Source organism: Semicossyphus pulcher, unplaced genomic scaffold, assembly GCF_022749685.1.
Source record: "Semicossyphus pulcher isolate SPU_LCO1_2020_fin unplaced genomic scaffold, fSemPul1.0.p SCAF_23, whole genome shotgun sequence".
Taxonomy (NCBI): Eukaryota; Metazoa; Chordata; class Actinopteri; order Labriformes; family Labridae; genus Semicossyphus; species Semicossyphus pulcher.
Window position 1 is genome coordinate 11,280,408 of NW_027211697.1, and position 13,702 is coordinate 11,294,109.

At 45.1% G+C, this 13,702-nt stretch overlaps 1 protein-coding gene across 1 annotated transcript in view; it reads left to right on the plus strand.

Annotated features, from left to right (window-relative positions):
• cep112 (centrosomal protein 112) overlaps positions 1-2,850 on the plus strand; it is a 115,351-nt gene extending 112,501 nt beyond the window's left edge. Inside the window, exons 26-27 of the mRNA XM_069674002.1 lie at positions 1,546-1,610; positions 2,772-2,850. Coding sequence (XP_069530103.1) covers positions 1,546-1,610; positions 2,772-2,775 — 69 coding nt within the window. The 3' untranslated portion in view covers positions 2,776-2,850. The remainder of the gene's footprint in view (positions 1-1,545; positions 1,611-2,771) is intronic.
• Positions 2,851-13,702: the final 10,852 nt, after the last annotated feature.

Consider the following 13,702-nt stretch of genomic DNA (forward strand, 5'->3'; position numbering starts at 1 on the left):
TCTTTCATTTATCGATACCTTTTTAAATATGTCGTGTATATGTTTATATAATCCTACATATTGGCATATTGGCCTTATTTCATTTGTCTTTAAGTTTCTTTTGATACAAATCTATCAGAACTATCAGAAACATAACCCTGATGATGCATGCAAGAGTTATTTGTTGTTATTGCACCAATCATAGTGTTATTGTGCTTTTGGTGTAGCACTCGATCGTAGACATGCTCCCGCTTTGGACCCATCCAATTCTCTTTACAAACCTTAAAGGAGCAGTTCACCTCTGGAAAAAGCCGCTGTCAGTCAAAGCTTTGTAATCGATAGAAGCAATAATATTTGAAATTGGCGCCATAGCTGTGGAGAAAGTTGTACAAACAGCTTGTGGTTTTCGCCCATTCTACATTCCTACAACACCCAGCATGCATTGCGCCCCTCTTTCTGAAAGGAACGGCCCGGCGAGAGACGCTGGAGAGAAATACTTCCGTTTTGGCTGCAGGCAACGGCTCAGAGTTTTATGTAGTCTGGCGGAGGTTTTCCAGGGCCCGTTGGAGAAGCAGATAGCGTCCTCCTAAGGCACAGAGCACATTTGTTTCTACCATAATAGCATTAGCTCCCCATAATAGCATGATAGGACTGAGGTTGAAATCTGGCCCTTTAATCTCTCTTTGTCTCTCCATCTGATCACACAATCAGCAATTGCACAACCACACTCATAAAGCCATGTTGTTCCTCTGAGCCGTGTCTCTTGCTAATCTCATCGGGCCAATTTTTGATGCTCAATAAAAAAAAGGGCTTTAATTTTCTCTGCCTTTACACTGTAAACAACAGAGGGTTTGTATGATGATGATAGAAACATGCAGTGGAAGCATGCTTTGTTTAAGTAGATCCCCTTTGAATGTATGCGCGTTAAAGTGCATTATTTTAAGATAATAATGGAGGAGGGCAGAGTTCTCGTGTCTCTGGAGGCATCTGACCACATTTCATTGGGGTTTTGCATCTACTTCACCACCGTTTAGTGCCAAATGAAACGCTAGAACTTTTCCCGAGGTCTCCCCCACAGAAAGGAATGTACCCTCTGCTCCAGTCCGGTAGTCCCACAACAATACAGATTCTTTTGGAGCCGTGATTATTCTGCCAGGCTGTAGATGCCGTGTAAATGTAGATGTGGTTTATTTTCACTTTAACCAAAGACACTTCATAAATAAACTCACACTTTGTAGCCAAACAGAAGAATGGCGCTGCCTCGCCTCGCAGCATCCTAACCTCAACTAACCTGGCTCATAATCTCCCCTGTGTCCCTCTGTGCCTTAACCCCGCTGCCCTAATCTCCTGACCCCCAACCCCTGCTGTCCTGACCCCTGGACCCAACAACCAAGCCTTTCTTCCTCCCAGCTAACCCCCTCCACCCAAAAGCACAAGTGACCCAAAGCCATCATTCCTCGTCCACTTTAAGTTCTCTCATTCATCTCTCCCCTCGTTCTGATCACACAAAGAATCAGAGTGGAGATTTTTCTCTTCATGATTTTGCATTGTCTGTGTGTGTTGCAGGTTAACTTCCTGCAGAAGAGAGCCTCTCTGCTACAGGAAGACCTGGATGCCTGTCGCAGCAGGAGGTTGGCATGATTGTTTAGATTGCATGGAAACGTTTGTGCATATGTTCCTGTTCATAGTTCACATGGAAGTTTGTTTTTCTGCACAGTACAATGCATGTACATGTGAACCTTTTTTAACACCAGTGTACTTCAGGTAGTAAGTATAGTAAAGTGTGAACATGCAGAGTTCCTCATACAGTGTACTTATGATGAAGCGTTGACTGTGACAGCTTCCCGTCCTGAAGGCTTTGATTCTGCTCCCGTCCATCACGCTGCGCGAGACGTTTATGTCTTTATGAAAAGCATCTTTACATACGCAGTGATGAGAGCGCTCGTCAGACGTCGCTGCAGCTCACATCTCTGCAAACATCTCTCAGGACTGTCAGTCACACACATCACAGTAAATAACCCTTTAATTCACTGTACTCTGGCTCACACCTTCAAGTGACAGAGACAGTGAGAATCTCAAAGGAACAGTCAGTCATTGAGAGTTGGTTCTAATTTATTTCCATGAAAGTATTCTTAAATATTGATGCCCAGTTTAACTCTCAATTGTTTCCATTGTAGATTAAACTGACAGTTATTTTTTAATTCAAAGGATTAGTTGATTCATCTTTAAATCTTAAAAACAACAACTGTGAAAACATGTAAATAAACTTACTGTTTCAGGTTAAAGTTGTAATCTCGAGGACCACAGTTTCGTTCTCTTTGGCTCCACCTCTGGTGATAAACTGTAACTGCGGGAGCACACTTCCCAGATATCCAGACAGTGCTGCATGTGTGACGTCCACGGTTGGCTCCAGTTGTAACTGTTGATTTTCCTGGCTGACGGTCGCTTTCCTTTTCAGACTGTTTGCTTCATCTGAGCGTCGAGTTTGTTTTTTCTTCTTTGGATTTCCACTTCTTGTTGAAGTTGTATCTGTAGTCATCCATCTTTTCTTTGTTTGTTCAGCCATAGTAGATTACTGTTTACTCGCAACACTTGCAGAGAGCGGAAAAGCAGCCGCTTAGCTCCGCCTACCCTCTCTGGCAGACCAACCACTGCTGGCTGATGGAAAACGTGTCACTAACTGGGCGCTCAATCACCATTGTGTCACCTCATTCTGCAATGGATAGAGACTTAACAGACATTTATTTAAATGAAATTCTTCCAGATTATCACTTTGAACTCTTTCTGCACAGGTAACCATGGGAGAACCACAGCTTCATCCAACGCCGGAATATGAAGGACAAGACGTCCAATCAGATGTGAGCATTACTGACTGTTATAAGTATCTTACACACCTGTCGTGTCACTGGACCAATCATCTTTCGATGTGCTGACGTCTCTCATGGTTTTATTAACATATGAACTATTTATTTATTGTCCTGTTGGAAAAGTGTTTTACTGTCACAGCTGGTTACATTTTATATGTTTTGATATCATTAACTTTGTCGCTGATATTTGATATCAATCGTCACATCCATCATTTAATAAAAGACTTTACATCATTTTCTGTTGTCATGCGTTTTATTTTGTTTTTCTGTCATTGTTTTTCGTCTTCTTTAAAACCCTCATAATGAATCCGTCCATCAGGGGCAGTCATGCTGCTGCCATGGTTTTTATACGACCGCATTATGCATGTTAACCAAGATTAGCTCTGTAACTTTACACTGAAGTCAAAGACCTTGAATTCCCAGCTCCTCCATCACTATTAAGCATCGCCTCTCTGCTCGGGCGCCTCGTTTGAACTGTAAAGAGCAGTTGGAGGTTTGTGGTGGGTTCAGATAAAGAGCGCCGCGAGTCGATTGTTTGAACCTCAGGCCAAACGCTACAGTCCTCCGGCCCCCTGTTTCTGCCTCGGCCACCACTTTGTGTTTTACCATCGGCTCCACTCAAACCCAAACGCAGAGTTTCAGACACTGGGGTCCACGAAGTGGCCACCATGTCTCCTCCAATGTCTCCAGAGTGTGGAGGTTTTATGAATTTGCTGGACCAAAGATGGGCTTTGTAATGAGCCCCCATCCATTGCTGTTCTGTGTTTTGCTAGGTGAGGAATGCATGAGCTTGAATACTGATCATTTCAAAAGAATCCCGTTTTTTTCCTGGAAATCAGTTTGCAGGAATTATTCAATTCCAAAAATCAGATTTCAAAGAGGCCGCCTGCTCTTATTTGCATTGGAACTGTATTCTTCTTACGCCCGCAGTTCACCCACTTCCATGTGTTCCCATTGTCCCTGACCTGTTCTGCTGTCTCCAAACGAAACACTATACCCCTCTCTGTATTTATTTGATGTGCTGATTCTGCTGCCCAGGCAGAGAGAGAGAGAGAGAGGGAGAGAAGAAACAAAAAAGAGAGACAAAGGGAGAGCGGACTGTCGGACCAACATCTGAGGAACAGGAATTTAGTCCTTCAGCATGAGGCCTTTGTAGAGTCTGTTGTTTCTGGAAGGAGTGCAGAGAGGATTCATAGCGATTACAACATACATGCATGTGAAGTGTGCTGTATGTGGAGTTACTTTTGTGTGGCAGTAAAGGCCTCAGCATGCTTCAAACAAACTACAATATATAACATGTGGTCCAACTGTGTCTTTAGGCTTGTGTGTTTAAGCCTGCGTTGAATGGCCATCCCCTCGGCAGAGGCGTTTCTACCGTCTCCACCGACCCTGGTTTGACTTAAAAACCATCTACGGCATCAGGGAGACGTGTGAGGAGACAGCAGCTGTAGAATACCTGGGGCGCCTGCTGATGTCATGTTACCTCTGGAGCTAAAAGTCCATGAAAGAGACAAATGATGTAAAGAGAAATCAATGAGATATAGACCTTACTTCAGCTGTGCTCAAACTGTTAACTAACACACCTGGGATTCTCAGCTGTCATTTCCTGACACCTTTACTTGCTTTTAATATCGATAAGTACGAGTAAAACGGAGAGTTGAAACAAATGTGCCTTTTTCACAAGCAACTTTGTACACACAAAAAGTAATGTAAAGAATACTCACAAGCCCTTTTTACACTGCGGTTCCGCCTCAGCGCCGTAACGAAGCTCCGCTGTCATGCAGCCATTGCCATTTCACACTGGACCAAGCAACACCGGCGCTAAGCCGCCCCAGTGTGTGATCTGCAGCGTTCCGGCGTTGCACGTGCGCGAGGTGTAAACAAGAAGCGCCTGTTTCAAACACACACACGGTGCTGTTCCGCCCTGCCGGCTTTGCTGTTTACACAGACGCCATTTCACCTCGGATGCCGGCTCAGAGGCAGAACGACTTCGCCCCACCATTCAGCCTCTGTATGTTTTGCATTGTAGACGAAACATATCAGAGGCGAAATAATCCCACCTTGAACTTGCAGTTTAAAAGGGGCTACAGGTTGTTGGATAGTCTGTCAGACATCTCACCTGATTTTGCATGCAAAGGGGTTCAAACGCTGCTTTATGATCTGACAACCGCTTGGTTTGAAGCATATCGAGGTCCCTCTATACCTTCCTGATGGATGGATTCAGAGAGGGCTACATCCTTGAAGTTTCTGGAGTTAGAAAATTTCCAATAATGTATGCCTAGTTTACTCAGCAATTAGTGAGGTTTGTGGAAGTGAGTAAGTTGGCACAACAAGAACACCATAAAGGAGTGGACACTTTAAAGGTAAGCTGTAACCATATAGATGTGCAATTTATTTAATCCTAGCCCATCAGCTCTTAGGCCAACATTCAAGTACGGTGTTGAGCAGTTAGGACTCAGGACAGGGAGAGATTGTCCCATCCATCCAACATCTCCGTGTGGTGTTCTTCATGTGCTACAAGACATATCAGGGACAACATCAGCAGTCATCTCCATGGCTGGGCCTGTCTGCTTTTAAACTGCAGTGTACCAAGGACAGGCTGAACAACACGTTTTCAGATTGGCAGGTTTGAGACGTCACAAACCTAAGGAGCCAATCCCGTTAATGGACGGGGTGACGCTATGCATATGTGTAACCTATGGCAACCACGTCAGCGATGCACGGGCCAGCTGTAACCGTCATCGTAATTTTTGCAAACTCACTACTGACTACTAACGTTAACGTTACTACTAATTACTGCATTTCAAGCTAGCTAAGTTTCAACAAGTTGCCGCTAAACGATGGCAGAGTCTGGAATTTTCTAATGAGGGAGAAGGAGGAGGAACAATTTATTATTTCAAGCAGAGCATTTTATGTCTTAAAACATGACTAGAGCTGCTCTTAAACAGTAAGGTCAAAGGTTAATGTGTCCTCCGTCCTGTTTGGGAGACCCTTGTTTTGCTCCTCTACTCCTAAACAGGCTCCAGCTATAACCTCTCCTTTAATCTGTGTTATCACTCTGACAGAGTTTCACTCTAATTGATTGTCTCTCACCAAAAATAAACCTCCGTAATTGTGCTTGTGTAAATACAAGCCATGAATGTCATTTCCACACAGCCGACACGGCCCCATTAAGGATCAAAGCCGTCCCTTCCTCTGCGTTATCTCCACATCAGACAGCGCGGACTGTGACAACAGTAAAGGGCAGTCAGGGAGCCCCCAGCGTTTCAGCTCAGCCTCCGTATTCTCGCTTCATGCCAGAGCTCACAGCTGGGGCACGAAATCACTCATGTTGATGTGAAATGTGGCAACTAGAGGTTTTAATACATCGTACACTTGAGGCAAGTTTTCCTGATGAGCAGAGGTGGCAAAAGTAATCGCATTTTTTACTTAAAGCGCGGCCCACACTGAAAGAAATGTGAGAGAGCCCACTCATGATCTCAAACGGGACTTTAGAGTAAACAAACATGGCGGACGATGGGCAGGAAGAATTGGCAGTAATAGTTTTTGGACTACTGGTGTGAACACGGGCTGTGCATGTTACTTTATGCTTCGCGTTTGCCACCATGGCTGCGGTTGTCGTGCTTCCTTTCTTCAGTCAAGTCTTAACACACCTCACAGCACAGGAAGATAATCTTCAGAAGCATCAAAAAATCAAGACTTTGCTCACTTTTGTCGCCCGAGATTAGCTTGATAACCTTGTTAGTACCCCGCCCAAGTAAAAGTACAGATACCTGTGTAAGAAACATTCAGGTAAACGTAGAAGTAGTGATTTTAAAAAAGGCCTCGCAGTATAAAAGCATCCCTCTGAAGGACGTTTCTGCCTGCTCTTTCTGTGCAGCTCATGTCGTATGTAGGAAAACATTTAATTCTGACTTTATATTATAACAAAAAACTAAAAATATCTTTGCTCCAGTTTGTACATCAGTTGGATGGGGAATGTCGTGCAGCTCTTCAACATCTTCAGCAATGTTGGTTTACTTTAGCCGCTACATGTCACTGCTTCTTCCTATCGGTCACAGACGTCACATTCACCGCACGCCTCTTCTCCGCAGTCGCTTGGTTACGTGTCGTATCATACGCTGTTTGTTGTTGTCATCATGTCACGTCTGTCATGTGTGATGTGTACTAACCGATAAAGCAAGGAATTGTGTTTTCTTTGTGATATTGACCCGTCCATTTGGGTTTGAATCAGTCTTTATGGTGCTCAGGTGGATGCAAAACATTAAATGCATTAAAGCTAAACTACCAAAGTGAAATACAGATACCTGAGTGTTTTACCTCATGACTCCCCACCTCTGATGACGAGCGCACAAAGGCCCGTTTAAAAATCAACAGACACAAGCAGCCTCGCGATTCTGGATCAGAAATGTAGAGCAACTCCAAACGCAGTTTCTTTTCATGTTGCTGCGCAGAGGATCGTTAAACCAGTTTTTGTTTTGAAGTGTTTTATTCCTGCAGGATATCAGAGAGGTTATTTGAGGATAAGAAGACCAGCAGTGATTTCTAATCAGCCGCAGCGTTGGGTGATTCGAGGGCATCGCCGCTCTGCTTGGCACCAGATTTACACGTGTGTGTGTGTGCTTGTGACAGGCCTCTGGGATTGACTGTACATCAGCGTGTGATTGACAAAGTCATTGTACGTATGTGTGTGTGCGTGTGAGCAGTGTCACCGGAGCTTTTTATAGCACTGTATTCTGAGTCAGACCCTAGGAGGCCTGTGTTTGCCTGCTGTACGCTGCTTGCATAAATAAACCTGTTTATCGCCAACACTCCTCACACACGCGTCTTCCATCGGGTTTCTGCCTTTGTCTCTCTTCCAAGCTTATATCATTCTTCTCTTTGTTGATTCGGTATTTATGGCAGTGATTTTTTTTTTTCCCGTTGCCCTGTCACTCAAACGCAGCAGAAGCTCTGAAAAAGGATCTGCAGCTGCGTGATTTGAGAACAAGTGGGTTAGAAGCTGTACAGCCTCAGCAGTGAGGAAGGATCAGCAGGTTGTGTGTGTGTGTGTGTGTGTGTGTGTGTGTGTGTGTGTGTGTGTGTGTGTGTGTGTGTGTGTGTGTGTGTGTGTGTGTGTGTGTGTCTGGGCTGATGTGTGGGCTGAGCAGGGGGACAGAAGACGATGCACTTAAGACCGTGTGGGAGGTTTGTCTGCATCACTTGTCCTGTGTCTGGGTATCTCTGTCTCGCTCTCTCGCTCAGCCTGGTTTATGATTGCACACAAGACATGAAAGAAATCATAAGAGGAACGTGGCATCCGCACTGATGCAGATATAGTTGATGATGCATTTTTTGCGCCTCCTTTCTGACCTTGCTTTGTTAACTTTCAAACGATATTCTCCTTTGTTCATCATTTACAGATGTTGTAAAGTGTTTGGTTTGGTTTGGAGTTTTTACTTCAGTCTCTGATTATGAAGCAAAGCCGTAAAAGAAAATATGCTTTGACTCCGCATACAATACATATATTGATACATCAGAACCATCACATGGGCTGTGCGAAGTGTGCAACCGCACAGGGCCACGCGCCTCTAACACCCCTTTTTGACCAAGGCATGTTTCAGGGCCGGTTCGGAGCCGGTGCTCTATGGTGTTTCGACTGAAAATGAACCGGCTCTCGGCAAACAGGAAAACAGTTTCCAGAGCGGCACCAACTCTTTGCTGGTCGAGAGCCACGAACCACTTACGTCAGGGGCGAGACCGTGACCAAAAAGACAAACCAAACGAGAGTGTCCGCCATTTTTTATGCAAGGCAAAGCAGTGGTCGGCCGAGGAGACGAGCTGCCTTCTCGCAGTTTGGTCCGCGCACAAGATCCAGAGCAAGTTGGAGGGATCGGGAAAACTGGCTTTTCTTTTTACTGTATATAATATTTTCAAGGCTGTTGTTGACCCACCATGATTCTGAAATGAAACTGCTTTTTGTCACTTCCATTATGCGCACTCAAAAATCTAACTTAACAAATTATTCGTCTTTTTTTATTTTTCCTTTTCGATATTGCGTCGTTACGAAGTGCGTGCTCATCTCGCTGCTCCCTGCAAGGACAAGGGAGACAGACAAATGTCGTCCGAACGAGAGCGCGACAGATTTCGTAAACAGGAGTCGAAAGGAAAATCATTTAATAAGTGACGGCGAGGATAGCTGGATAAATTTGTCAACACTTCCAGAGATGTTTTGCCTCGCACCCCTCTTGTGACGACCTGCTTTCGGTCTCTTTTCTGCTGCGTCACCGTCTGACAAACGCGACGGAGGCAGGGTTAGTGAACAGTGAAGATGTTACAGTGGTTGGGTCTTTATTGTATCTATTACTCATTTGAGCGTTCGAGCGCTGCTTGGACGGAGACAGGCGGATGGGTAGCTGAGATGACAAGGAGTCACAGAAGTTACCGACGGAGCACAGCATCGCGGCGGTAAGGGGGCGGAGATTAGCGTGTCGACACAGGTTTTGTGTTTCCATCGATGCCGATCGGAGCCGAATGCCGATTGTAACCTTTCCCTTTGAGCAAAAAAGGCGGGTGTTAGCGGGTTCTTTGACCAGTGGGAAAGGGGCTTTAAATAAACACACTCTGCATTCAGTCTACAATTAAACATGTTTTAAAAAATGGCCTCTGTGTCCACTGCTAGCTGCTGCCCTGAAGCAGGTGGTATAACCCGGTTATATACAATACGACTGTCATGTCATTTTATAGATCTGATTGTCACATGATCATTTTTGGAGAATCTTTAACACTCTCAAAGCGGTGTGAAGCTCTGGCTCCAGTTACCCGTGCTTCATGTTTTTGTATTGATTTGGTAATTCAGTGTTTAAAGACGAGTCCCTGGCATGTCTGTTTCCATGGTGCTCACCCTGTTGATGCATCGCACACCCCTCTAACGCAGGAACAGGAAGCGGGGAGAGAGATAAAAATCTGGCATCTGTTGAATGGACGAGCGAGTTAATCACCTTACCAGTCTGGGATCCCCGCGCTCCCGAGGCAGCAGAGAGGAAGACGGGGTTAAAGTGATGGATTAAGGATGAGTGAGGGAGCCCAGGGTTCAGGTTAAGACTGACTCGGAGACGGATCTCTGTCCTGTCAAGCATGGCGGAGCGGTGGCGTCCGGCCTGTGAAGTGTCTGCATGGTGCTTCAGCGGGAGCAGCAGAGGAAATGAAAGTCATTACTGTCAGTGTGGAGTGAGCTTCATGGCCCAAACGGGATTAGACAGTGCATCCGACATTGTTTCTATACATTGGTAGACTTAAAAGTCAAGCGCAAAATGGGATTAAAACGAGGGAAAAAAACCCAATAAATAACCTTCAACAGCCCCCGCCTCTCTCTCTCTTTGCCTCTCTTTTATTTCCTCTGCTTCCAATTCCCTACCTGTTTCATGTCTCATTCTTCCTTCACCTGTCTCGCTCTCTGTTCCTCTCTCTCTCTCTCTCTCCCACTGACACATCTCTGTTTTACTTCCTCCATCTTTCACACACTCATCCCCATCATCAAAATGCACAGGTAGGCGCCGACTCCCACTCGCACTTTACATTCTCTGTTTTGCCCCAAAAAAAAAACCATCCTTCTGGGGCCAATTGGCGCTTGAAATCCAACTTCATTCCCCTCAAACTGAACCCTTTCAAAAACAACCCCCCCTCCCACCACCCCTTCCTCTTCCTCCTTCAAAACAGCCCCATAACAAACTGGCGAATTGTTGCCCTTCCTTAACTTTTAAGGGTATTATGCACCATGTCCAACTTCAAAGCCTGTCTTAACTCCACACTTTAATTGTATCTTCCTCAGCTCTCTCTCTGCGTGCCGTTTGATTCTGCTGACAACAGCACTTCTCCCTCCGTCCTCCTCCATCCTTCTCCTCACGTCCTCTCATGCCACTCTTTGGTCCTTCGCTTAAGTTGTGTTTGACCCCCTGTACCCCCCCTCCCCTCGCGACCACCGCAGCTCCTCTCATCAGCTCCTTGCTCCCTTCAGAGGCCATTGTCCCCCTGTTGTCACCTACTTTGAAGAGGCAGCCTCCATTTCCTCTCTCTGCAGTCGGTTGTTGCCCGGGGTGTGTACACACCAAACAAACTTGAAACAGTAACCCCCTGTCCTACATCGGCTGTCTCCTGCTCTCTTTATCTGCTCTCTCTCTCTCTCCTGCGTCTGTGTGAGCTGACTTCCTCCTCATGGCCTTGGTTGATAATTGCCATAAGCTTCCCTCTTGGTTTCATTTTCCATTGTCCTCCCCCAAATTCTTGGCTCTGGCTGGAGATAAAGGGATGAGCACTTCAAAGGGGTCTGCAAAGAGTTTAACCCCGAGCCGAAAGGAACGGCACACAATACTGTAATTGAGAGCAGTTACTGATCACAGAGCTGCAGCACAGAGAGGACAGCACCGGTGTACACACACACACACACACTTTGAGTGTTTATGGCTGCAACTGAGGTGGCCGGTAGCAGTTACGACAGGCCAAGGCTGCTCAGGAGACCGTATAGCAGCGTCGTAAAGACCTCTCTCGTCCTTTAAGACTGGAGGTGTTTTCATCAAATATGACAGCGTAGAAAATTAGTTTATTTTGTGCGACAGAAGGAGCTGTAAACATTAAAGAATTAATCGTGCACACAAGTGATTTATGCGCGTCCTTCCGTCCCTATTTATAGGCCTCTTTGTAGTCCGGCTGAATCCGACCTGTCCCTGTAATAATATCTTCCCAAACAGAGAGACAGTTACACCCCATAACCTCTCCCCCTGAAGCCCTCTTTCAAGGGTCTTTTTATAGGCCCAGGAGCCAAGGACACCCCTCGTCTCAGGCCGGTTTCAGACCTGGGGTCAGCTCCTGAGGGGCGGCAGGGAAGGCCCGACCTATGGGGACCTCCCATGAACCAGAGAGGGGGTTGACAAGGCAGGACACGAGGGCCCAACTGGCCCCTGGTACTGGCAGGGGGTCCACACCATCTTCATGCTGATGGCTTCCACCCTGGTGTGTTTACTGTCAGAGGTCAGGCTTAGCCCTCCAGAGTTAACAAAGGCTGACATTGTCGGGGTAGGACTCACTCGGTATATTAGCCAGATGACCCGTATGCTTAAAGGCAGACCTAGCCTGGTTAGAGGAGATATTCTGTTTTTGCAACTTGCTTTAAAGTGATAACATTTTAAATAAATGTCTGTTAAGTCTCTATCTATCGCCGAATGAGGTAACACAATGGTGATTGAGCCTACAGCCCACTGATGAAAGACTGTGGCGACTTTCGTGGAAGAAATCACAAGCAGCGCCCAGTTAGTGACGCGTTTTCCATCAGCCAGCAGTGGTTGGTCTGTCAGAGAGGGTAGGCGGAGCTAAGCGGCTGCATTTCTGCAAGTGTTGCGAGTAAACAGTAATCTACTATGGCTGAACAAACAAAGAAAAGATGGATGACTACAGATACAACTTCAACAATAAGTGAAAATCCAAAGAAAAAGAAACAAACGCGACGCTCAGATGAAGGCAAAGCGACCGTCAGCGAGGAAAATCAAGAGTTAAAACCGTTACAAAGGGAGCCGCCCGTGGACGTCTAGATATGTAGGAAGTGTCCGCCCACAATTACCGCTTATCGCCAGAGGGTGTCGCCAAAGAGAAGATTCAACCATTTATTCTTCTAGCTAACCTTTTACACCATTTATTGAATACTTTTAGCTTACTAATTCAATTTTTTCTCTATTATTTCTAGAAAAGTATTTGAATATTTACTTTTATGTATTTCAACGGCAATTTAGCTGTTTTTAGCCATTTACCCGTAACTATTAGCAAACTATTTGAACTGCTTATCCATTAGTTTTAACATATTCTGCCATTTAGCGACTGTTTATCATCACTTTTATCTGTTACTTTAACCTAACTGTTTGATATGTTTCACGTTCATCTATTTCAACCATTTATTGATCACTTTTAGCTAACGATTTTAAATGGTCACTCACAATGTTTAGCTACTTCCTTCGACATTGTATCCATTTCTTTAAGCTAACTATTTCAACTGATTATTCAATACTTTAAGCTAGCAACTTGACTTATTTACTTTTGTCTATTTCATCTGTTTATACCTCACATTTAGCCGTGTTTTTAAACTGTTTATTGGTTAATTTTAGTCTAGTCAGTCATAACTTTTAGCTAACGATTTCAGCCGTTTCTCCATCATATTTAGCGCTATATTTGAAATGTTTACTCCTACCTTTTCGCAAACAGTTTAAACGTCTCTCCCGCTTGCAAACTTTTAAACAACTATTAAAATGTGGTGTTCAGGTGTCGCCGCTCAATAAGACTTCTTCAAAACAGTTGCGCCACTTCACAAGCCCTTCTCATGGGGGCATATGTAACAGTGAGTTTGATGAGGACATATTGGGAATGTTTTTGTGCAGGATGTGAGCCTGTTAAAGTGGCCTTTGAATGATGACTAATCCCTTAGTCATCACGGCCTCTTCAAGAGCAATTTCCTCTTTTATTAACCTTGATGGGAAGCGAGGTATCAAGGGAGAAAGTTTCACAGCACCTTTAGTAAACAGGCTGATCAAAGTGTTTGCCGTCTTTGTACTGTACTTTTTGAGCCTCCGTCCGCCGAGACAACAAGGACACACAGACACCTACTGTCTACCTTTCAAGAATATAGCCAGTCATCTTGTACGGAGGGTCTCCTGTGGAGGCTCATTTTAACACTATAAAGACCCATCCAAAACACTTTTGCCTCTGTTCTATAAACACTATTAGCATCACTGCCAGCAGCCGGTCCAGTAAGAATAAAGAAAGTACACAGGAAATCGTCCACTGCTGTCTGTATCCTCTCAGTCAGACCGGTGAGTGGATGTATATTGAATGTC